The sequence below is a fragment of the Barbus barbus genome (assembly GCF_936440315.1).
Source record: "Barbus barbus genome assembly, chromosome: 23".
Classification (NCBI taxonomy): Eukaryota; Metazoa; Chordata; class Actinopteri; order Cypriniformes; family Cyprinidae; genus Barbus; species Barbus barbus.
Window position 1 is genome coordinate 3,382,181 of NC_136751.1, and position 27,355 is coordinate 3,409,535.

Genomic DNA, 27,355 nt, shown 5'->3' on the forward strand with positions numbered 1-27,355 from the left:
ATGCAAGTTTTTTCTATGTATAAACTGTTTATGTAATAATGTTTTTGTAGTTTGTGTTGTCCCTTATCAGTGCATACTTATCACAAATTAAAAAGGATTCATGCCAATATTGTCCAAAACCCCACTTTTCTAGGGCATTTCCAAACTTTTGGAGGGCAGTGTATATGGCGATGAATATACGATGAACAAGACTGTATCAAACTATGGTTATACTCGAAGACTTACTGATCAAAGGCTAGACACGATATTTGTGACAACTTTTGTGAACTGAAATGCAGTTACATGTAACACTTTCTTTTTATCCTTAATGTTCATCATAGATAATTCATGATGTTAAAAATCTTACTCATGTTTTATTACATTACGGATTGTGTTAGAGTAGCGTATTATATGTGAAACAATTTGTATTCCCGAATATTACATTCAGGTATTTTGTGAAAATAAATATATGTAAGGTCTGTGGCGCTCCAGTGGCCCTCTTCTGGTCACTCTGGGAATAAAAGCAGTCGAGAGAGGGGGCGGAGGACACACAGGGACGGAGGAAGAAAGAAAAGAGCTGTGCGTGTTTTCGCAGGCGGAGTTTCGTTCTTGCGCACCGTTGGAATTCACTGTCTCTTTATTTTTTCCTCGGGATTGCTTGAGGAGACAGAAGGAGCCAGAACGCGCCGTAAGCGAGCAGATGTTATAGCTGGACTATCCCTGTTTCCAGCCTGACAATCGAGCGTATCATCTACTAAAATGTGGCAGCCTGCGTCGGAGCGATTGCAGGTAAGATTGGACGTCTAATTGCTGTAAGAAACGCTTTTGTTTGTCTGTCGTTCATTTTGGAGACGCGGTGTGCACACCAGCTTCTCATCCGGCAAACCTCATTCAGCCTCCGTTTATTTGATAAACTGCTACACTGGCGTTGTGTGGCTCTTCAACTTTGTATCGCTGCTCCTGGCTGAAGCTCAGAGCGTCTGGACTGCAGCTGCGAGTCTGGACACAAAATAGAGCTGAAGTTTTACAGTTCTTTCTAAACCATATCATGCCGTTCCAGACCCAAGGCCATTTCACAGCATTGGTGTGTCTGTCTGCAGACTGTGAAATGGCTGGAGCGACTTTGTTGTGCTGGAACTGCTCCTGGCCTTGCTGAGGGTGCGTTCACGCAGAGCGCGTTCTTGCGTTGCATACAAGCTGTTTCAAGCACCAGCTCCCACATTCACGGAAGACCTGGAAATATGAAAGAGTTTCAAAATTGAGGTTTTCAGACCTGGAAAAGTCATAGAAATTATTAAAATGTGTACAAAGTCACTATTCAACACCAAAGCAGATTTGTTAGTTTTAAGTTGGTTTTCCAGCCTGACTAACTCAAAAGTGGCTAAAATCCCTTTAAATCCAGCTAAGTTTTGAGCTGGTTCACACTGGTCGTTAAATGGATAGTGCACCCAAAAATGAAGATTCTGTCATTTACTCACTCTCCTCTCACTCCAAACTCAAGACTTTTGTTCATCTTCGGAACACAAATGAGGATATTTTTAATGAAACCTGTCCCTCCACTGACAGTCCACACAACTATCTTTCTTACACTTCGAAACCATTATAAAGAGATTGTAAAACTGATATGAATTGAACGATGTAGTCCATATTTTCGGAAGATAATTGATCGCTTTATATTATGACCAGATTTAATTGAGTCAGTCAGTAATCAGTGCACACATCAGAAACTCAAGCATGCTTGCTTGACACGTGAGAACCAATGAGGTTCATTCTCGTGTGTTATGCAGCACAAGATTAAAAATATCGTATTTTTTGTCCTGAAAATCTTAGGGTTTGGAATGACTTGAGGGTGAGTTAATGACAGAATTTCCATTTTTTGGGTGAACTGTCCCTTTAACGGGTCATTAGCGGCAATAAACTAGCAACCAGCTGGCCATACCATACTGTAGCTTGAGATGGCCTTTGAAGCATGGGAGCTGGACAGCCAGCTAATAACCAACTTGAACCGGCAAGAAGCTATAATTTAGTAGAAGCTACCAGCTTACACTGAATTTTCTTGGAGGGGTTATTTCCTATCAATGAAACACAAATGGAAAGTCCATGGAAATTGGTTAAAAAGGTGTGGGAATCCTGAAGTATGCAGGCGTAAAATGGTTGAACCTTATGTTTTTAAGTCAGAATGTCAACTTAAAATAGTTCAAGATGCCTGATAATATTTGAATGGCACCTCAGACTGGGTTTACACATACAGCACATCTGTTGACAAGCTGTGCGTCTTGGTTTTTTACAGTGTATCCTTCCAGGGAAGTGACACTGGCATAGTTTCTGTGCAGAATATTTAGCCAGGTTTCTCCAAGCATTTGGATTCATCCAGTTATCGAAGTCCAGCAGTTACCTGTAAATCTCCTTCAAATAAAAACAGAAAAGTTCACGTCAAGTATTTTTATCTCCTGGGGTGCTGGGCTTCACGTCTCCACTGTTTGTAATATTATCCAGATGTGGAGCTAGATGGGCTTTGCCAGATGAACTTGCACAATCTTTCCTCAGCGTTTGGCATGGCAACACTGATTAAATAGCATAGTAAACTCTTTTGAAAGCTGCTTTGACTGATGTGATCAACAAAATGTGCTGTTATGCTTGGCAAAATGTTTGTATCAAACCACTATAAACCACTTAAATCCATGTAACAACAGCCAGATTTTATTAATCTACCACAGCTCTGTGCAAACTGGACTCGAGATTCAAAGTTCTCCTTCCTGAACCAATCCAGTAGATTAGAACCGTATTTAATAAGCTTAGGCTTGTTAGTCAGAATACTTGTTAGTTATAAACAATATAGGTCATTGTGGTATTTTCACATGCTCTGAATGAACCTGTTCCTTATTAGACTATGATCCATGACCTAATTCCATACAAGTCCCTTTTTTGAGTTTATCACCGTTAAATCTTCAAATATGGTGAGTATTTCAGGAACATGCTTTCTCTTGTTAGGACACCATTTTCATCATTAATAAATCTCAGCGTTGAAAGCATACCGTGGGCCCTTCCTAATGCTTTCTTACTGTACATGTATGTACTTTAAAATGAAAAGCATTGGATAGTATACTTATGATAAAGATAACTTTATGATGACATTATGAGGTTAATGTCTCAGTGTATAAATTAGCAAATGAATATACTAAATTTCATGTTTAAAATGTGAAAAATATCATCTGTTATTTTATGCTAAGCATACTACAAATACATGTTTATGTGCTTAATATAAATGCCCTGTAATTGTACTTTTGGTATACTAAACTGGTAAACTGAAAGTGGTTACACATTATTTTAAGGTAATTATACATTTAATTAACTACATGTACTTAGTAGATGGTTAGGGTTAGTATTAGGGTTTGGTTTAGGGTTACTTCAATGTAATTATGCATAATTGATTGTTACACATTACATGCATTTACTATTATATTTACAATAACAAAGACACCTTAAAGTGTTACCCTTAAAGTCTTCTAAATTGGAAGAAAAAAATGTGTTCTTTATACACTTTAATTGTGTGGAAATAGTGCTGAAGTCCAACAAAAGATATACTGAAGTATATTTAATTGTGCTAAAGTGGAACTATTGCAAGTATTACTTCAGGTATACTTTAAATATCTGATTTAAAGACTGATATTAAACAGAGATTGTACAGTCCTCATCAGTAGTGACATTAAAACACATTAATATAAGAAATATGTATTGTGCACAAGTAGTACTCCAAATAAAGTTTAATTATAGTTTTATATCATTAAGTCTCAAGCGATATGTCAGTAAATGTTAATAGATGTAAACTATATGAAATAAATTACTTTTTTTTTTTTTTTCTTACTAGGGTTCGGTTATAATAATATATGCTATTATTTACACTGGTGTTCAAATTGAAAGGGATATTTCCTGTATTAAGTACAATATTAGGGGCTTTTGCACTGTGTAGTTTTAGGAACTAAGTTCTGGAACTAGCCAGCAGGGTAGTTCCTAGAGAACCAATCTCTCCCTCGGGCCGTTTTCCTGGTTGCGTTCGCACCGGCAGTAGGGACGACTCGATACCATTTCAGTTCAAGCAACTTGTAAAAGTGCATGTCGCATCCGATGACCCCTTTAAGGTTCTTTATAGTGAAACAAGTTTTTTTGGGGATAATGTTCTTCACACCAAGAAAAATGTTTTTTTTTTAAGAACTGTTCACTGAATGGTTTTCGAAGTCTGTGTACATAGACTGAAGTACATAGATGCATAGATTTAAGATGAGTACATAGTTAAAGACATGATGTAGGACTGTTTGCATACAGTTCAGTTTTCTGGATCTGGAGTGAGCTCTTTATAATCTCAAAAGCCTGGATTTAGTAGGATTCAGTGAATTCCATGGGATGCATTAAGAGCATTACATCATGGAGATTTTAATCTAATGGGATTATACCATCAAACACTATAATCAGATTTCATGTACGGTAACAGTAGGATCTTATATCTCATAATAGCCAAAGTATAATCAGCAATATGTTAGCCATAGTCAAAGAATATATTGCCATCAAGAGTTTTGTCCTCTGCCAGAGCTCCACCCAGCGTAACCCCACTCTTTTGGATCTCAACTGGCCAGAACCAGCCTCAAGATCCATTGCTTTTTGAGTAGACCCTTGTGGTTCATTGACTTTGTGCAGACCAGCACTTACTTGTGTTTTCACACTTTGCTCATTTTGAATTAAAACAGAGCAAGTTCTCACTTGGATCTGAGACAGCATGTAGTAAGTGCGGGTTAGTACTCTGATAAATGCACAACTTCTCATGTTTATTCAAGGAATATTGCAACTTTAATAGAAGTTAAACTCAGTTGACAAACTTTATGGTGTAATGTTCTTTTCCACATAAAATGATTTAGACCTTTTCTTTAAGAAAACGATGAGGTTACAGTGAAGCGCTTGCAATGGAACGTGGCCAATGGGGCCATTTTTTGAAAGATTTAAAAGCAGAATTGTAAAAATTATCATTTTAAAAAAGGTACTTCCATACATGATTACACACATACATAACTAATAAAAGAAGAATTATGTTGTCATGGCATCAAAGTTGTAAAATTGGTATAAAAAGGAAAAAGAAAACGAGGGATGATTTGAAATTATGGCTCAAATTGATTTATCTTAACTTGTAATACATCCAGGATATTCAGGATGTTGAAAACAAGTTAAGCTCAGTTGAGTTTGGGAACGTGTCAAACTGGAAATTTTCTGTCATTACTGTGTGTACTACTATGTGAGTGAGTGATATTTCTCTGAGGCTTTGAGGCAAAAACACGCTTCACATCACTCCTGCATTGATATCTATAATACAGAACGTATTGCCCAGTGTAATCTAGTGTTACACAAACACACATTCTTAGCACCACAGATCAAGGCATGGTTTCTCCGGAGCTGAGGGTCTCACCGTGATTTGAGCATACAGGTAGTACATTCCCAATGTTGATTCCAAAGACCATCCAGGCACAGTACAGTTATACGACTGCCACCCTAGTGATGGGCAGTGGCCTGATGTTGCAATTAACAAAGGGACTTGGGGCTGATTGTCTTACAGTGCGTTGAAACGAGATCTAATTCTTGAGCCCTCCGCACACAAACACTCGTGTGCACTGATTCTTTCCCAACGCACTTTTCTCAGAATGCACTGAAGCACTCTGTGTCCGCTGCATGGTAACCATGACTACCAGCAGGCTCTCTCTTTGTGGCGTTTCTATGGTAACGGGCATCGCTGTGTTAATGGCGATGCTCAGTCTCATTCCCGTCTCTCCCATTCTGTGATCTGGAACCGTTCTTCTGTATTCTGTGTTTTTGTTTCTGAAACTCCATTTGATCTCCAGAACTGACCTTTATCAAGTTATAATCAGAGCAACTGCAGGTGAACCCCCTATCCTATCCCATCATAAACATCCCATCCAGTGAGATGTTAACATCTCAGACTGGATCATTTAGTAAGTCAGTGATCTGAACATGACGTGTGGGTGAGTAAACATTGATAGAACTATCCCTTTATATTTTGCTGGTCATCAGTATGGCAGCCTAAGTCGGTCTCAGCAGGACTTGTAATCATGTTCAAATGCCAAAGACCACAATGCAAATCATGGCCACTTTGATTTATACCTATACCTCAAAATAAATTTTTATTTGTTACAAGCTGTAACTTATAATGAATACAAGAAGTTCTTCTTTTCCTTCCATAGCCTGTATCTACATAATGATGACTATTTTCTGCTAACACTTAAATTTCACTTCCCTCTCGCTCAAAATATGATGCACTTCTCAAATCGGTCTTTGTTAAAGGGACAGTTCATCCAAGCCTTTATGAGTTTCTTTCTTCTGCTGAATGCAAAAGAAAATATTTTGAAAAATGTTGAGGGAAAAAAACACCTGCCAGTAGCCATTGACTTCCATAGTATGGAAAGTAGAAGATATGATGAAGATATTTACAAAAGAAGATATTTTGAAAAATGTTGGGAAACAAACACCTGCCAGTAACCATTGACTTCCATAAACTGAGTAATCCTCAGTGCATTTTCATACTAAGTCAATGGCTACTGCCAACTGTTTGTTTCCTGACATTTTTTAAAATATCTTCTTTTGTGTTAACAGAAGAGAAGAAATTAATATTCGAGGGCAAGTAAATGATGACAGAATTTCCATTTTTGGGTGAACTCTAAGAGAGATCAGGACACAAATACTGGTTTTATTATTTTAGAATAGGGGTCGACCGACTTTTTCAGGGCAGATACCGATTGTTACAGATCAAGTAGCCGATATTTTGAACCGATATAGTTATCTGGTGTAAAAATGTAACTTAATGTCAAAATTTAAGAATGACAAGGGCTCTGACAAAAACTTTCTTTAAATGCTTTTACATTATTTTATTAGTAAATCGGTTTTGAAAATGACCATAAAAACTGATAACCATAAAAATGCTTAACATTGCCACCGATAACTGGTTACCCATATTACAGAGTAAAAACTAAAACGATATTTCTAGATTTTCTACATTTATTAAATGCAACATAATTTTAAAATGTCATGTCCTGTAACAATTTGGTTCACAAAGCTCCAAATCATAATTCAAAGCTAATTATAAGTGCAAATAATTACATTTTTAGGAGTTCAGATATAAAAACTACAATTTAGGTAACACATTAGTTTGAAGTTGATTTCAAAATATCAAAGATCTGAGTTCAATTGAGTTCAAATCTCAGAGAATTGCTCATCAGAGGTACCTTGAGTTTTGACTCTTAAATAACAGTTAATTTACTAAAACACAGGTCTGTCCGGAAAAGACGCCCATGGTAGCTGCTAATTCTTTTTGCGATTTTTCAAAATTGCTTGTTGTAAAAATTTCCATCCCACCTTGTTCCAGTGTTTATGTGATTCTAAGCAAACTGAAGTGAACCCACCTTCAAAGTTGAATCCAGTCTTTCTGTAGTGTGTTCGCATGGAGAGGAGAGATTTGTGTTTGGCATTTGTGTGAAGTATGTGTTTTTGGGTGTTCTTTAAAGGATTAATTGAGAAAAATGCAGTACAATACGGCCTTATTCTGTTACAATGCAGAGTTTCCAAGAATACAATTTGGTTTGTGTGAGTGTGTGTGTGTGTGTGTGTGCATGTGTTGAGTGAGTTTGAGGGTAAACCACAGATATGTCTGTCTGTCGTTAGCTTCTCTAGTGTCTGGCAGGACTCTCTCACAGGGTTCATGGAGAGCTTATGGGTGTGCGTGTGTGTGCGCGTGTGCAAATGCGTCAGAAAAATATGTGAAAATGAATGCATTTACAGTTAACCGATGTAATTTTTATTTGTGCGTATGTGTGAGTGGTGCTTGTGCTACTTGACATTGATTGGTGTTTTTAGGAAGGTGGGCGGGGCCAGCATTGACTTTGAGGTTTTCCGCTGCCGTTGGCATCTTCCCACGCCATTTTGTCGGATATTTGTATCCAGTGGCAGCATGGGACCTCCTACATGTCTGTCCTAACTTGGCCCTGGCGAGTCCATGTGAAATGCAACACGGACCCTCATAAAGTTATAAGCAAACCCCGACAGGCACCCACACTGGAACTTACGAGCTTTGTCTGTACACACTCTCATTCTCAACCTACTATTGGCGTTTACCATCTCTGCGTGAAAGTCTGCTTTCAAATAGGCCAATAAATCGCCTTTGGAGAGCAACTCGCATTCTTCGCATCTCTTGCAAAATTTAGTTTGGCACATTTTGAGCCAATCGCCTGAGCTGCAAATGCCATGCGATTCATTTGTCTTAAAAGGATAGTTCACCCAAAAATGAAAATTTGTCATCAATTACTCACCCTCATGTCATTCCAAACCTGTAAGACCTTCATTCATCTTCAGCACACAAATGAAGATGTTTTGGATGACATCCGAGTGCTTTCTGACCCTGCATAGACAGCAACACAACTGACACTTTCAGGTCCTGAAAAGTTAGTAAGAACATCGTTAAAATGGTCCATATGACATCAGTGGCTCAACCGTAATTTTATGAAGCTACGTGATTTTTGTGCACAGAGAATACAAAAATAATGAGTTTATTCAATGATTTCTTCTCTTCCGTGTCAGTCTTCGACATACGTTCATGTAGGCAAGGTGCAGCACAATCGGGTTCCTCTGTAATATTGACATGGAATAGAAGAAATTGTTGCATAAAGTCATTATTATTGTTTTCTTTGCACACAAAATGTATTTTTGTAGCTATCATAATATTACGGTTGAACCACTGATGTCACGTGGACTATTTTAATGATGTCCTTACTACCTTTCTGGGCCTTGAACAGGGTAGTTCCCTTGCTGTCTATGCAGGGTCAGAAAGCTCTCGGATTTCATCAAAACTATCTTAATTTGTGTTTCGATGGGTGAACAAAGGTCTTACAGGTTTGTAACAACCCGAGTGTGAGAAATTAATGACAGAATTTTCATTTATGGGTGAACTATCCCTTTAATAGATTACTGCATTGACTATATATTATTGTAGGCCAAGTTCATATCACCCTCATTTACTTGTCGAAAACCCAGTAGGATTTTTGGATTATTGTGGAAAATATGCTCTGTGGCCAAGAAAGGTTTAGGATTCTTGCAGGTTTTGGTCTTCATGACAATCTTCACAAATAAACACATCTTTTATGAATTTTGAAGCCTGTATACAATCGGTGAAAAGCTAAATGTAGGCTATAAATGAACTATGTCACCGTCGCATGACTTCAACATCACCCATACTAAGCTTCCAATAACTTTCCGTCCTTATTTAAACATTTTCCCTGAAAGTTTGAGTTAGAATAGTTTATAGGAGCGCAATTATAAACACAATGAGGCTGTGAAAGCAACTAGTAATTAGAGGAGTTTACCTGTTTTTCACAACCTCTTTAGTCCCATTTAACCACTTTTTAGAAACCAACTTTTCAAGACAAGTAATAGCTTTAAAAATCACAAAGAGGGGTATTACTGATTACTGTGTTTTATGTCATAGAATAAGGCGTGAATATATCTTGAGCACAGACCATTGAGACATGAATGGGAAGTTCATGTTTGGACCAAAGAGTTAAACTGAGTTTGAAAACATTGCCTGAATCATTGTAATGGTGGCTACAAATGTCCCTGAAGATGAGTGGGGACGGCAAACTCATGGCTTTGTAGTTTAGTTGTGGAAGTCATTAAGCGAAGGCCTTTGGCGGCAGTGAAGGCCAAAAACAGTGTTTTGAATTGTTATTGGCAGGCATTGTGAAGACTGTTGCGTTTAACTCAAAATATTCTGCAAAGACTCTGTTTGTGTTTCTGACCTATATTTTTCGAGACCAAATTGCTGAGGAATGTCGCCAGAAGTCAGCTAAATCTGAGTGCGTATGAAATACGAGGCTTGTCAGATGTAATCATGCTGATAGCCACCAGAGATCTGCCTGAACCCTTTCCATTGTCTCACTACCTCGCTAACTCACTCCAGCACTCTCGTGTTTTTCTCTTTCTGTCTCTGTCTGTGAGTGATATATGAATGAACAGAGACACTCCTGGTCTTGTTAAACCCATCATTGCAGAACAGACCCACAAACGCCCGTATAATGTGTTAAACACTGACACTGTTTAGTCCATCTCTCACCCACACACGGCAGGCAGCGGGCACACACATATGGTTCACAGTTTAAATCTGACAAGTTTTCTACCTCCCCTTTCTTGAACATACATGGCATATTTTAATTGCATTTTATTTGATGTTGTAGACCTCATAGAAGTAGGCTAGGTTAGATTCTCTCACAATCATCTTCTTTGCATTCCTTCTAGAACAACTATTATTATGACTGGTAACTGCTGCTAATGAAACTTATTTGACAGAAAGACCAAGGTAAAGCTCAACAATATATATTTATTTATTTTTGCTGCCTCTTTGTGACATGGTCTGTGGTCCTGATGCAAAATTACAATTTTATTTATTTTTTTAAATGTATTTTGTTTTTATGAATCTTTTTTTTTTGTTTTATCACTAGAGCATTTGTTTTGGACCTCGGTTTGTTTGGCACGAGTACTCATGTTGGTACTTGTGTTGAGGACGCAAATGTGCCAAATAATTGACTCAAACTTGGACCAAATGTTTCCAATTTCCAAACCCAGAGGCCCCACATCAGTCCATATTTTGGATATCTCCCTCATCTGACATCCATCTATTTTGATCTGGAAGCATGTACTGATGAACTGAGGAGTAAAATCCATTGTATTTGATTAGGAACTTTTAAGAAGGAACATGCTTGGGAACCGTTGGCTTAATTTGTTGTTAGTGTGGCACTGTGCTGCAGATGTGACACTTAAGTTTGGTTGAAGACCACAAACTCGGGGCTTTAGTAGCTCAAGTGTGGAAGTCATTAAGTGAAGCTCATTTGGGCCAGGAACATTGTTTTGAATCGAATTGTAGCAGATATTGTGAAGGCCTCAGCAGAGAGATAATGTAAGAAACATTTTGGAGGTTCAAAATAAAGCATTGTTGTATGCTCAGAGATGGAGGATATAGACCCTAGTCAGAATAGAAGCCATTTGTGAAGCAATATGATTCTGTGTGGGATAGAAACCCAGTCTGCTGACAGTATGCTTTCAGATTGAAATCAAATTGACTTCAATCCATCAATAAACAAGAAACTCTAATTATAAAATTCACACAACATTGTAATAGACAATATGTCAAATAGATTTAATTTTGAAATTTGCTGTTTGTTATTCATTAACGGCACATATAATCTATATATAAAAATCAGGGAAATGAGCAGGTACAGTTAAATATCCAATGTGATGATTTTGTTTTTGCTGGGTCACATTGCTCTCATTACATGCAACATCTAGCAAATCCGAAATAATTCAAAATTGTTGATAATGCTCTTTGGTTTGGTTCTTCTTTTTGAAGCTCATCTGATGTTTCTTCAGTAATTATTTTTGTTGGCCACTAAAAACAGAAGTGAAACAGAAGTTTCTGTTCAGCCCATTGAAAGTTACAAAAACGTGCTTCCAGTGTTGATGTAAATGGAGAAAATGTGTGTAGAGCCTTCCTGAAATGAGGTCTTTACTCTGAGAATGTCCTCCTGTTTCTCAGAATCTCTCTCTCTCTGGAGAGGAACCCTGTGCTCTGTAGGAGGTAAAGTTTGGAAAACAATATCTTATTACAGGAAGGGAAGTTTAAGGTCGACATGCCAAAACTTTGAATTATCATTGTTTTAAAAGACACGTTTTATTATGACTCTGCGGAAATGCAGACAGATATGTTTTGGTTAACATTTGAGCACAAATAAAGAGCAGGAGATGACAATGACAGTGCAGTTAAACACAAACACGTGCCGTTTTCCATGGAAGGCCTCCATTGCTCCTCTACGGTCTTCTGTTGAATAAGCTGCGAATAGAGTCTTTTTGACTTCCTGACTGAGAATAAAAATGAATGGCAGTGAAAATATTCTGAATAAAATTCCAGATTTGTTTCAACACCTCGCCCTCCCCTGAACAAACCTTTCTTTCTCTGTTTTTCTCTCTGCATCTCTCTTTTTATCCTCAGACCAGACTTTTTCCTCTGTCTCACTCGCTCGGTTTGCCCTCTTTTCCATATTTCTTCACTTTCTTCTCTCCCTTCAAAATAGTCTATCATCTTTGGATCTGAATCAGATGAATCTGAATGTCCAGGATTTAACAATAAGTGCATTCCGCCCCATAAATGTTTGCTTGGTTTATATTTTGGCATGCTGTCACAGTAAAAGTGTAGTACACTCCATTTAACACATTTTTTTGTAATGTATAAGTTAGAAGGTTCCTTGTATAATTTATATTTATCCCATTTAAATCTCCCTTAGCAAATAGTTTGAGGGTGTGGGCGCTGTCTCATTTTGTATTTATTATATATAAATAGCACTCTATTGCAGAATGAGTGTGGCCTGAGAGGGAGACAGGCGTCTGTGTAATATCACACAAGTGTGCCATAAACTTTATGGAGTAACTTGGATGTTATGCGCAAACAATTCATTCATCCGTCCAGGTTGTGGAAGTGGTATTTTATGAGTTTAAACAGAGGCACCTGTGAATCTTTATTTGTTAAAACTGCAGCCTAAAGTGAGTTCTTCTCTTTTTCAGCATCTACAGACCATGCTAAAGACCAAACTCAACGTGCTGACACTCCGGAAGGAGCCGCTGCCTACAGTGATCTTTCATGAGCCAGAAGCCATCGAGCTGTGCTCCACCACACCTCACACGAAGAACCGTGCACACACAGGATATAAGGTAAACAAGCTGTTGTGTTTATTACTCAATGACAAATAACTAGAGTAGAGTCTCTACAATAATGAAAAGGAGTTTAAAAAAAAAAAATGTCTAGTTTAAAACACATGTATGTTATTTCGTTTATACCATTGTCGCAAGAAGTTTACATTTATCGTCATTTGGTGCAACCATCAAGTAAAAGGAAATAACCTTTTTTAGTTATTCCTGGAATGCATGTGAGTGTAAACATCTTATTTTTTTAATCTAAAAAATATTTTTTTCTATTTTTAGAAATATCTTGAATGAATAATTCATGATATAATGTTTTTAGGGAGTCGAACTGCATGACATTTTATAACCTGAACTAAACTTGCTTTGCCATAAAAAGATAAAATTATCAAATATTTTGAGACACTGATGATTGTTCTTAATATTTCCCGTATTATGTTTTTTTTTTCTGCATCTTGGTTACACCAAATGATTTTGCAGTCAAAAGGTTTTCAAATTTTAACAAATAGTCAAGCAGTGCTTTTAAAATATTTTTTAGTTGTTGTTTATAAATGTTACGTTATGTTTTCTATTCAAGAATGTCATACTTTTAATGAGGCTTCTTCGTTGTGATGTTTTTGACTTTTGCGCCAAAAAATGTTTAAAGATGTAGATGTAGTTTTCATGTATATCTAACATTCTTTAAAATATTATTGAATAAATTAATAGATCTGAACATACTGTAACTATGAGCATCATGTCTGATTTTTAAATGTAAAAGAGATGCTCCACAATGACCCAAATAATCCTGAGGCCAACAAAGTTGACATTCAAGGGTCTTATTTTGTTCTGCGACTTTGACGGGTGTGCCTGTATGTTGTGAGTTTGGTCAGGACAACCTATTTGTCCACTGTGGAAAACAATGTTTTTTGAAGTTCCACTAGTAGTGTACAAATGACACGCTTCACATAAAAAAAAAAAAACAGGTTCCTGCATTTGGACACATTCATGTACTAATGTTTGTCCACCTGTCCTTGTAGAATATTGTAGAGTCACATGCATGTATTGAGAGAAAGAACAGCCGAATAATACATCAGCTAAAAATACCGAAAATCTCTCAAGGATATCGGCCTACTAAAGAAGCTGCGATGTTGTTGCCATGGAAACCTCAGCATCCATTCATGGCAAAATGCTAGCTAAGACAAACACGGAGCATCTCTGTCTGTCTCTTTCTTTGTCATGTTTCTTCCATCTCACTACTGTTTCTCGTTCTTTCTCTTGAAAGCTGTAGAGCCCGGCATAATTTATGCCACATTTCTACCATTAAAGGAATGTACTGTGGGCACATATTTGCGCTCAGTTGAAACGTTTCACATATTTTCATCTGTGTATTTTAACATGGACCTCAGAGAATATAAAGCATCTGGTTTGCCCTAAACACACTTACTCGCACTCCACCACAAACATTTCTACATTTTTGGGTTTTATAGTGATTTGCATGTTTCTTAAGATGGCAAAGGCTGTTTTAACCGATGTCTGACCACGTGTTGTTGCATGCGAGTAGCTGTTTGAGAGGGTTAGTGATAGAAAGACAGACAGAAAGAACCACCTAATCATCCATTGAGGCCCTTTGATTATGTAACAACTCAACAAAGCTAGTCTATACGCTGTTTCCATGGCGATCTGCCCCGCTCTGTGTGTGTGTGTGTTTTATACACACACTCCTGTGTTCACTTCTCACTAGGCATACATGAAATGTCTGCACTTCTTGTTTAAACCAGTGTTATTTTAGTATGCTATTATAGTTTTATTAACCGTTTGAAATTGTTTTATTTTTGTTGTTGTTAAATGTCTATATAGATTTTATTCAGTTTTTTAATTTAAGTTTAAATGAGAATTCGAAACTAGCTGAATATATATCATGTTTAAGTAACTTTAACTAATTTTAATAATCCTGGTTTCAACCCGTTTCAGGATTTTGTTATTCCTGTCCTTTATTGTTCCCCGTCTCATTGAGATTGTACTCAGTTTGGTTTCTGCAGGACCAGTGTGTGTGCAGACAGATGTGATTGAATGATGAATGTTTCCCATGAGTGTGTGTGTTGTTGTGTGTCAGTAACTGTGGTTTCTGTATTGATCTCCTCATAACTCTGCGTGTTTGTGGAATTGGCCGTTCTTTGATCGTACATGGGTTTAAACCGTCACCACAATCCGCCATAAACACATTCTTCCTCTGCCCTGATGTCTGTCTTTTTCTTTGAATTCCCATGAGATGAATATGCACTTTGAGAGATCTGAGACCCTGTTAAAGAAGCCATGAGGCTGAAGTAGACATTCTTAGACTTTAAAATGGCACTTATTTTGCATTCTGGGTACTGCTACACAAGTTTTTGGTTGTTGGCCTGTGGAAGTTTGCCCTAGACGGACATCTTTTGACCTCTGCAATGAGTCACTTTGTGTTTTCAGTGTCTCACCCCATGAGGGCCACATTTTTAAAGCCAGCATTAAATAAAAAATATGCTGTATTTTCTAAAGGCATGTTATTAGATCTTATTGAGAACAATTCATCCATGCATTTTATTTTTCTTTCATTTTTGACCTCCATGTTCAAAATCAATCATGACTGGATCGTCCAGTGAAAACATTATAAACACGCACACACAAAAATAAGCAATATTGATCTAAATGGTTTCTATGACAATTTTGTGTGCAAAGCATATTTATTGATTTTTTTTTTCATTTTATTTTATTTTTTAATATTATATTTATTGTAGTAATTTCAAATTTACAGACAAATAAACAATTTTTTCTAACAAAAAGACAATTTTTTTTTCTATTTTTGTATTTTTCATTTTAATTGTGAAGTTTTATTTTGTTTGTGTGTTTGTTTATTGCCAAAAATCAAAAATGTATTTATTTTTATATGCCAAAAATCATGTTTCGCTCAATAATCCATCATAAACGCAGTCACTTGCTTCACTCCTGAATGAATCAGCAGTTTAAACAAATTGGTTAAGTATATGATTCAATGACTCCCTCATTAAGACAGTACCTTGCCGGCACCTACTAACAGGTTTAGTTTCATATTTAAAAGTATCATTTCATTTTATAAAATCATTTCATATTTCAGCAATCAAAATATTATTTTGAAAACTAATCTTATAGCATTATTTATGTTTGTAATTGTATACAACAGCCTATATAGTGTCTTTATTTTAATTGAGTTAATTTAATAAATGTAAGAATTTGACACACAAGATGCATACATCTAATACAGTTAATTTAAAAAATGCCCCATAATGGTAAAAATGTATAATCAACAAAATCGCAAAAACATGTCAACTTTGACTAACTTTAACTGACTTGATCAGTAAGCTTCTCTTCAAACTGTTTCTGTGCTATGACACTAGAAGATGATGTTTATGCAAATGTTGCAGAAGCACCCCATGTGGCACACAATTGTCCAGCATTGTTTTTTGAGTTCTGACAAATTTCGAACTAGTGACGCACGAAATTTGCTTGTGTAGCTATAAGCATCTGTGTTCACGCACTTCAGCAGTGTAGCAACACTTAAAGCGGGTGACTCATAGCGTGTGTGTGTGTGTGTGTATGTGTGTGTGTTTGTACAAGCTACTCTTCATTTAGATGCTTTTTTGTGAGAATGTGTTTGGTGAGAGTTTATTTCTGTGTATGTTGGTGCTGTATGTTTGTAAAAGCCTTCATTATGAAGTCAGAGGTGAAGGATTCATTCTGTGAGCTCAGCATGTACAAAGTCTGTTCTGTGCGCTGTTTACACACACACACACACACACACACACACACACACACACATTCTGTTAACAAACATAGTGACCCCCCCCCCACACACACACACGCACGCACGCGCACACACACACACACACACAGACCAAATAAAGTCATCACTTTACCTCAGAACAAACTTTCTGTGGCTTAGGCACACAAACACACTTTCACATACACACACACACACACACGTGAGAGCGTTCAGTGTATATGACTGTATGCACATATCTTCGTTTGTACAGCTGTGTCGGGGGACACATGCACCTCTCATTCTGGAATCATTAACGTTCCGCTCTGGAATGCTGAGCTGGTGAAGAATTCTTTTTTTTTTATCTGAATTATGCATGGAGAGTCTTGAGCACCAGATAGACTGCCACCTGCTGGACACAAGAGTCGGGAGCAGAGCAGCTTGTAGAGTTTTAATTAAATTAACTGGGCACAAATTTGTCTTGACCTCCCTCATCTGTGCTTGGTTAATTGCAAAATTGAATATAAATGAAGGAGATGCATTTATTTTAATTTTTTTTGGTACTGCCTTGTGATTGAACAGTTTATTTTTTTTGAAAATACTACAGTAAATATAATATTAAATATATTAAAAATTAAAAACATTTTAATAACATTTGCTTTGCACACAAAAAGTGTCATATAAACCAATATCGCTTTGTACAGTCAACATTGACTGTTTGGTTGAAACAAAAGTTCCTCCTTCGGGGAAAAAAGAAAATCACTCATAAACATAAACATTTCAATGTAAATACATGAACGTCGAGAATTTTTACCGAAAGGCTGAAAAATAGTGATACAGCTATTTTTGGCTGTAACACCCAGCCCTTGGTATAAAATACTAAACGAGTGAATCACACACACAGTGAGTAATTGTGGCTACGTTGCATAACAGTGTTGCACAAACAACACTGTTTCTCCATGTACTTTGTGTTGGTGTGTGCATGGGTTGTACTGTGTGGATGTACTACAGCTTGTTTTACAAGTAGGCCTAAGTTTAGTTGATTTACAATCATAGGATGCCGTATTTTCATAGTATTCCTGTTCTGATGTCAGGTTAATGAATTGCACAAAATTTGCGCTCGCTCGCTTTGAGCGCTGTGCATCAGAGATTTGGAAGAGCAGCTTTATTGTTGGATGGCTCTCAGTTGCCTGTGGAGGTAAGAGGACGGAGAGATGAATGAGTGCTCTGTTGCTGTCTAGACTCTGTGGTGACTGAGAGGCATCAATCTGCCTCAGGTGTAAACTGCGAGAAATCATCAAACACTGAGGTATATGCTCACACACACACACACACACACACACAGACATCATGAGGCTCATGTGAACAAACACACACTTTCTCAGAAAGACTGTAATCTTTCATGTCGCCACTGAGGGAAATACACATCAAATACATGAAGAACGACTTGACGAAAGAGTGAGGATCAGAGAGATTATAGTTTTGAAAAGTTAATTTTGATTTTATTTTGATTTTAAAGAAATGTGGTCTTACTGTGAACAATTCATTATTGAAGGTTATTCCAAAGTGTGTGTGTGTGTGTGTAATATACACTACTCTTCAAAAGTTTGGGGTTGATTACAATTTTTTACAGTGTTTTTCTAAAAGAAATCTCTTATGCTCACCATGGTTGCATTTATTTGATCAAAAATGCAGAAATTGTGAAATATTGCAATTTAAAATTTAAAAAGTACATTGTAAAATGTAATTTATTCCTTTGATGCAAAGCTGAATTTTCTGGATCACATGATCCTTCAGAAATCATTCTAATATACTAATTTGCTGCTTAAGAAACATTTCTGATTATTGTCAGTGTTAAAACAGTTTTTGCTCCTTAATATTTTGAGATTTGAAATATTCAAATTTATCAAAAATGACAAGTCATTTATAATGTTACAATTTTTTTTGTGTTCTTGCTGAATAAAAGTAGTCATTTCATACTGACCCTAAGCTTTTGAACAGTAGTGAAAATTTTTATCTATCAGTACTTCTCACATTTTTTCTTGTTGTGGTGATTGTGTTCATTTACGATAATAATGCTTAATGTTATCCATCAGTTATTGGAAGAAACACATGTGCTCATCTGTTAGTCATAGTGTAGTGAGGGGCTTCTTTCAGGTCGAATGTTTTCCAGCACTTGTTCCAGAAGAGAACACTCATCCTCTCTCTCTCTCTCTCTCTGATGGAAATCGCTTTCAGACGAGAAGAGATATTACTGGCATTTCCGCTCCCTGCTCGCAGGAAGGCCTCGTCTTTCTGTTTCAGACACGAGAAAGAATAAGATTTATTGGAGAGAGACACAATAGTCATGTTCATAAGAGGAATGACTTTGCATTCTGGAATGAAACTATCTTAGCAAGTACAGCACAGATGTTCAACCCTTGCTTGTCTTCAAAGTTTGTACAGTGTGTTAAGCAACCAAAAACTATTTAGTTTAATTGTATTTTTAAACGAGTTAAAGAAATGGGAGGAGAAACCATGGTCAGAATTAGACCTTGTGGTTGCAGACTAAACAAAACGTCTGGAAGAGGAAAACAGACAGCCAGACATTTGTTTTTTCTTCTGTAGTTTCACATTTTCTTCCCAAACCTCTGCCAAAAGCACACGCATTCAAACACGATCAGGTATTCACAACTACTCATCTTCTTTGAATTTTTTGTTTTTCTCTTTTAAAAAACGGCATATCTTTACAGCTCTGGACCAATGATACATAAGAATGATGAAAGGACAATATATATTTTATATTGCGTGGGTGTGTGCGTGTGCGTGTGTGTGCGTGTGTGTATGCGTGTGTGTATGCGTGTGTTAGGGCTGTATACCTTGGAGAACCTGGCGATACGATACATAACTCGATACACAGGTCACGATTCGATACGTACCTCGATACAGAGCTGTCTCGATACGATTTGATACAATGTGACACGATTCGATACGATTCAATAAAAATACATGGGCCAGAGCCAATTAGTTAATGCTGAACACATTTACTCAACAAACAGAACTCTGCATTTTTCTTCAATTTATTGAAGACAAAAGTGCAGGGCTTGACGCTTACCTATTCCCCAAGGAGCACATGTGCTCCTAAGTCAAAAAATTTAGGAGCGCATTAAAAACATTTCGGGGCGCAATGCAAATTTTTCAAATTAGGTGTTTTAGCTTAATAAGGGGATACAAAGAGACATTTACAAGCACCATTATTTAATTTATCAGAATACAGAAAGTACACAAGGTTTTTAAATAATTTTACTTCAGACACTATTTAATAGGCTAATTATGTAATTAGTTATAATCCTATTAAACTGTCGGTATAAAATTTTCACAATAATCATTGAAGCTTTTGTCACGGTATATGTTTTTGTTTTTAAATCACAATATATAATTTCTAAGTGAAAAAAAGTGTTGTCCTCCTAACAGGTTAAATAACTTTATTAAAGATAATTTACTAAAAGACTTTTATAAAAAATACATAAAAATATAAAGTAAACAAGTGTTTCAAGATTAGAGAGCAAAAGATTGTTCAAATGAACGAAAGAACAATATAAGTAAGGTCCCATTTGTTAACATTAGTTAAAGCAGGTTAACATTAACTAAAAATGTGCAATAGCTAATTGTTGCAGTAGTTAATATTCTTTGTTAATGTTGATTAATAAAAAAATACAACTATGTTAGTTAATGTTAGCTCCATTGAATTATATTAAGACAACTTTTGATTTTATAATGTATTATTAAAAGTTGAAATTAAGATAGCATTATTAATAAATGCAGTCATTGTTTTTTTTTCATGTTAACTAATGTAACTTGTGTTACTGAACAATAATAACGAATCAGTCGTTGATGTATAGATAGGCCCACTGTTCTCTATTATAGATCAGTGGATGGGCCATGTTTTAGCTTAGAAAAAATGTTTGAAAATAAATAGCTCATTAAGTCTTTAAGTAAGAATTATTTGAGGCTATTGTGAAGATTAAAGCGAATATAAATATCTAAATGACTGAGTGTGAAACATTATTTACACAGTTTTAGTAAAGTAGCGCAGCTGATTTGTTTACTGGGTTACCGGGGTAACGGCAGCGCCCTCTAGTGGCGAATGTGCGTCATTCAGCGCGTCTTCACTTTAACTCGCTCCGCTTTTTTCTCATCTGTGCTCATTTAAATTAAACCGTTGCCTTTTTAAAGTTCTAAAGTAATCATATGAGGCTGCATCGCAATTTTTCCATAAATAAACAGAATAAATTAATACGTTTGTTATAGGCTACTGTATAAGTTAGGCTGTTTTGTATTTTGTTTTGTATTCGCACTTGCGCTCCTAAATACATTTTCCAGTTCGCACACATCTATTTTTAGTCGCAAATACGAGTGAAATGCTCGCACTGTCGAGCCCTGAAGTGCATTATAACAAAGTGCATTTTGCTTAAATATTTGCAACTTTAAGTGCTCTGATTAATTGTACACAAATTGTATTAATCTGGAAATTACCACAAGTCAACATTTAACTTTCCAAGGGTACAGTCTGAGCTCACACAAGCACAAAATCTTCTTCTTCTTATTCTTAACTTCTTATTAAATCTTCTTATAATTCTTTTTTGTGACACCATGTACTGCCATAACATATTTCACTATGAAATCACTTAAATGCTACATCTTGCTTTAACATTTTCCATGAGTTTTTTGAAACTCGCGGGCGCCGCTGCGCCCCCTAATGGCTGGGCGGAGTATCGATACTAAGGGCTAGAATATCGATACTGTATCTTTTTTTATTATATCGGTATGTATCTAAGAATCGATATTTTGAGCACACCCCTTGTGTGTGTGTGTGTCTGTGTATGTATGTGTGTATGTGTGTATGTGTGTATGTATGTATGTATGTATACAAGATGCATGCGGAAATGTCATTCATGGAAATGACTTATGTTTTTGTTTTGTTTTTATAATTTTGTAATTTTCAGCAACACCATTTTCAACCAAAAGTTATGATTTAACAACAAGTAGTGTAACCATCAAGTAACAAGAAACACTTTGAATATGTGTAAAATCTTAATTATAGTTTTTTTTAAAAATTGACAATGAAGACTGGAGTAATGACCACTGAAAATTCAGCTTTTAGTTTTTGTTGTCCTGTTTTTTTCAGATATTATTAGTATTTTACAAAAATGTGTTACTTAATTAGATGGTATTCTTTTAAAGCAATATATAATTTTTCAGCCCAAAGTGTTTTACTTTTTTTTTTTTTTTTCCATTATTATTGCAATCCAACCAAATGATTACTGAGCTGAAAATTATGTAAATATCATAGATGCAAACTCCTCACCTTTTGGTGAAAACACACCTTTCTGAGATCAAAATAGGTCACCTACGAGATTTGTTTTTGGTGGGGGGGGGTATTTTTACAGTACCATTAGTACCATTTCATATCTGTACCCGCCTGTAGACAACCACTTGTAAATGCTCCTGTGTGTTTTTGCGTGCACGCTCTGGTTTCGAATCACAAAACCACAAGTTTATTTACATGTTTTTGCAGGTTGAGTATTGTAGCCAATCACAGGCATCTCTGTTGAAAGCAATGGCCCGTCAGAGGTGTTTTCTGTAGGTTAATCAGAAGAATCGCATTATTTTTCGCATAATTTACATTATTTCTCCCCAGCCTAACACAAACGGCTCGATTATTTCCGGGTTTGATGAAGGCCCTCCTTCCGAAAAACGAAATGTTGCGATTGGTTAGCTGTCCCAGTGCGTTGTGATTGGCTAACAGCTTAGACGGCGTTTCAGTATTGCCCCAGTATTGTACAGATAAGTGCAACGGTAATGCTTATTATGTTTATTGATCTTTAATTCTAACATTATAACATGAATTGCACTGAAACTGTTATACAGTTTAATTTATTTATACCATAGTCCCACAGACCTACACTATTTGTGTATATATATATATATACACCACTGTGTGTGTATGAATATGTGTATATGCAAATGAATTATCTGCCAGCAGGAGGCGCTGTTGGAGCGGGAGAGCTTGAGGTTTTCCTGGTAACGCTGCACAAACGCTGCTTTATCACACATTGCATGCAAGATGAAATGAAAATGACATCCAAAGTTTTCTGAAAACAGTTGGTTTCCATCAGAAATGCAGTGATATAAAAACACCCGTACTGGGTTTCGATTTTTGAAACGTGCAGAGCTCAACAAAGCTGTCACCCTTTTCATCCATGATGCGTTTGCATCCCTGAAATATTCTTCTATAATATTCATACTGTGTGTGTAACATTCACAGATATAACTATGAGAAAAAATAAATACTAATAAAAATAAAACATTTACAGTAATTGTATATTGTTTTTAGAATATTATTAACAAGTTGCTTATTAGCGTGCATATTACTAGAACGTTGGCTGTTCCTTAGCAGTAGCATGACCATAATTCCCTTAATCCTACCCCATACCTAAACTTAACAACTTTACTATTAATAAGCAGCAAATTAGGAGTTTATTGAGGGTAAATAGTTAGTTAATAGTGAGAATTGGTCCCCAAACTAAAGTGTGACCAAATATTTATATTTAAACGTTTCTTTGTGCATGTGGGCATTTGTCTGAATTTTTCTTTTTGTGTGTTTGCCTTTGACTAGGTGACCTACCTTGGCAACGTGACGATTTCCGGCACTCACTTCCTGTCCGGCTGCACAGAGTCGGCTGTGGTGGGATTATGGGACACCAAGCGGACGTCTGTGGCCCACGATGACTCCATCACCTCTAGTAACGCCATACTGGAAATCCGGCCGTTCCAGGTACGACTGCAACACCTGGACGGCCGGGGCGAGGCCACGGTGGCCATGGACACCTTCCAGGTGGCTCGCATCGCTTACTGCACAGCGGATCACAACGTCAGCCCCAACGTCTTCGCCTGGATCTACCGGCAAATCAACGATGATCTGACCTTCCAGATGGACTGCCATGTCGTGGAGTGTGAGAGCAAACTGGAGGCCAAAAAACTGGCGCACTCCATGATGGAAGCCTTTAAGAAAACCTTCCACAGCATGCGCAGCGACGGACGCATCCACAAGAGCGGCTCGTCCGACGAGTTCCCCGAAGAGGCGAGCACCCCCGACGATGGCTGAGAGACACGGGGGGTTGGGAACGGCTCTCGTGCTCTTTACATCTGTGTGCCATAATAGAATATTCAGAAAAATAACCATAACAAAAAGAGAACCTAAATGGAAATTCAAACCACAAACCAAGAAACTAGTCTGCCTTTTTTCGATCTCGGCTGCCAGACAGTTCGTGCCCGTTTTACTAAAGCGTCAGCGTACTTTACCACAGTCACACTCCCACTTGAAAGCTGCTGGTTTTAATATGGCGCGTGTGAATTGGCAAGAACTTGTTACACGTTCACCTGTTATGTTACTTTCGTTTTGGCGGTCAAAACCTTTGGATCTGGGAGTTCCTGATGTGTGTGCGGAAATCTTTTATGTAATTTTTTAGATTACTTAGCAGAGGAAACACACCTCTGCGTTGAGTTTTAGAGAGATACAAATATATAATTTTGATATTTATGGCAGGCAGCCAGTCTAGGGCATTTCTTACCTTTATCAGGCCATAGAAGCGTAATTATAGGGACCATGCATCGATTTCCATGTTGTTTTTTTGGTTTGTTTGTTTTTAAGATACCAAAAGCCAGTGTGCAAGTGTGTGTGTGTGTGAGCTAGGGTTTGATTGTCTGCAGCTGATGAGCCTTTGATTAACTATGGAACGGGTTCTCTACTACAAGCTGTCTGTCCAGCCTAGTTTATGTGTGCGTGAGGGGTTTTCCAACAGACAATACCAGTGCATGTGTTAAACGAGATGTTGAAAGTGAGACGTTCCAGATGCATCGATATTTTAAAGCCATAGTTCACCCAAAATGAAAATTCTCATGTCGTTGCAAACCTGTATGAGTTTTTATGTTGAGCACAAAATATATTTCGAAGAATGTTGGTAATGAATAGTTGCGGTAGCCATCGACTTTCATAGTATAGAAAAAAAATATTATGCAAGTCAATTGCTACCCGGAGCTGTTTGGTAACCAACATTCCTCAAATGTTCTTTTATGTTGAGTAGAAGTATTAATTTTGGGGTGAACTATTTCTTTAACTCATGCAGGGCTTATAGGTGCGGTCACGTTTCCCCTTTTCCGAGAGTAGTCTGCAAGATTGGGAGTTTTGTGAGGAGGAAACAGTCCACCATGCAGATTTCGCTTGGTTTGAGAGTGGCTTCTGTTCGAGCTGTGCTTTATTCATTGCTACGCTATTTATAGTAGACCTTTTTTACGCAAATATTGATATTGTGACTGCACCTATAGTTCACGATCGTAAACGGAAACTTGTGATGGGTGCTTCTGAAACAATGCTTCATGAAGCTTTGAAACATTTATAATTTTTTTTTTTCCGAATCACTGTATCAAACTCCCCAAGTCATGTGATTTCAGCAAATGAGGCTTTGTAATGTCAAAAAGTGTTTCAAACCTGTGATTCCGGTTCATTTGTAATTGATTTAACAAGCTGATTTGCGTGTATAGTATGATAATGAAAATTACACTTAATCGTTTCTAATTGACCTAGTTTGCCTAGCCTTGCCTAATGATGCAAAAACAAGGCCTACAATTGAATAAAACATCAAATTTAAAGAACCTTCATGAGTAATTATTTGTTGATTACATTTAATAGATTACACTTTCATGAAAATATTTGCAGTTGGTTTGTAAAAGTTGTCATTATGCATGTTTGGGCTGAGTTTTTGTTGCTGCCAGGCTGTGGAGATGTTGTGTGTTTTGAAACGGTGAATGATTTTATGAAGCAATTGATTGAGTTGATTCCAAGCTTCAAAAAGCATTGTTTCTCCCATCACGAACAGATCTTGATTGGTCCTTCGTTCACATATAAGGTGTCAGGATGTCTTTCTGGTGGATTTAGAGAGAACTGTGTTAATGTTTTGTGCAGGGAGAGAGGAGACCCCAAAAGCATAGCTGCCCCATAGAGTCCCCCCCCCCCCCCCCCCCCCCCCCCCCAAATGATGAATGTATGAAGTCTCTTGTGCTGCAAGCGCTATATATGTACTGGTACTGAAAGCCTTGTTTGATTATTTTAGATTTTTATTTTTTTTTTATATAAATATACATTTGTATTTGCAGGTAATTTGGAAGATGTTTAGTGATTTAGAGTCACTTTTTGTACAAGATGTCCAGCACGTGTGTGTAATATAATGCATGTGTGATTTTACATGTGGCTCCACTCACCTGTGAAGACCCTGTTATGGGACGATGGACTGTGGAGCATCGAGCAGATGAATAAACGGACTCTATTTTGAATTCTGATTTGGGATTGGTATTCTGTTGGGAGTGCATCTGGCAGTGAACATCTATAAATATATAAAAGATATATATACAGTGTATTTGAAACTCATTTGATAAGCTTGTGTAAATACAAATGTATCCACTTTTTTTTTCTTTTAAATACTGCATTAAATGTTCAATATTTTGAATAAAGTGACAAGCACCATTAAAGAAATCAGTATTACGGCCAACTGTGAATTTGGATCGGGAGCGGAGGGCACCCATCATTGTGAGTGATGAAACGTCAGGGGAGAATGAGGATGAGTGTCTCTGTTGTTTGTTTTTTTAATTTGTAAAATTGTAGAGGAATATTCTCACTACATGTCTTAATGGCTCAGACTCGCTTTAATGTTTTGAAATGTTACCATATTTGTTTTCTATGCTGTATTTGCAAAGATAAAAAGATACAGTCATATATAAACTATTTACCAAGCTAAGTTGTTTTTTTCTGTTATTATTTACATATGTTATCAGACTGTGGTGTATGGGTCAGTTTTTGTAATTAAATATTTTATGCACATTTTATTTAAATAAAATCAAAATATTAATATATAATCTATAAGGTAACTCAGTTACAGTCAGTAGGTGGCCTACAAAAAACTTTATATTCTGCCACTATTTTTCTCTTCATCTTGAGCCTCTAGAGGGCACTGCAGCATTGAAGAGGATAAAGGAAATGAACAGTACACACTTCCACATAGGTACATTTACGCTCATTAATTTCATTTTACATGCATTTATTTCTACTAACATTACTTTTTTTGTTAAGGTACCGTATTTGTCAAATAAAAATCGATCATTCAAAATGAAAAGCAAAATAATTGCTGCAAGATAATTATAGAATCAAGCTCGAGGCAAGAAATGTGCCTCTGACGAGATCCAGACGCGGAAGGTGATTGGACATAACTGTAGAATGACTGATGCATTTAAAGTGTGGACTAGTTAAAGATGCTTCAGATAGCACTACAACGTGAATAATACATCATTTCCCCCCTCACTTCGATATACTTCCAGCCCCGCGTGCACTCACGGCTTTATATAAGCAGCTCTCATGAGTCAAAGTGAACAGTGTGATTACAGTTTCGTGTCAGATTCAGTCATGAGTGAGATTGCTGAACATATGTGGTCGGATCAAAGGGTGTATATAAGCTTCTTCAGACGCACTAACCTGTTATTTCTCTCTGGAGACACGCGTTTTGGCTTGCCTTCATGAGAGAGAGCTGTCACACCTCTACAGGTTCACTGCTGTATCACGCTCCATAATTTCTTTCATATTATTGATCAGATACGATATTGGAGGTTGTGTATATAAAACAATTATTTTTGGTCCTGGAATCTGATTGGCTTAGAGCCTTTTCCAGCGGTGCAATATTCTAGTCATAACAGAACTCCAGATGTTTGCAGCATTTCTCACAGAAAGTGTCATGGAGGACATCCACT

The 27,355-nt window shown here is 36.9% G+C and overlaps 1 protein-coding gene across 1 annotated transcript; it reads left to right on the forward strand.

The window, feature by feature from the left end:
• The first annotated feature begins 523 nt into the window (after positions 1–523).
• LOC306842670 (PTB-containing, cubilin and LRP1-interacting protein-like) lies at positions 524–26,349 on the forward strand. Its single transcript, XM_079373673.1, has 3 exons — positions 524–768; positions 12,634–12,780; positions 23,178–26,349. Exons 1-3 carry the CDS (start codon positions 739–741, stop codon positions 23,664–23,666), a joined length of 666 nt encoding a protein of 221 aa, XP_079229799.1. The 5' UTR covers positions 524–738; the 3' UTR covers positions 23,667–26,349.
• The last annotated feature ends 1,006 nt before the right edge of the window (positions 26,350–27,355 follow it).

What these genes read in the sequence shown, in the direction of transcription:
- LOC306842670 (XM_079373673.1), top strand. Translation starts at nt 739, where the DNA reads ATGTGGCAGCCTGCGTCGGAGCGATTGCAG. An exon ending in CTGCGTCGGAGCGATTGCAG is followed by an intron (nt 769 to 12,633) that starts GTAAGATTGGAC and finishes TCTCTTTTTCAG; the next exon opens with CATCTACAGACCATGCTAAA. An exon ending in GTGCACACACAGGATATAAG is followed by an intron (nt 12,781 to 23,177) that starts GTAAACAAGCTG and finishes GCCTTTGACTAG; the next exon opens with GTGACCTACCTTGGCAACGT.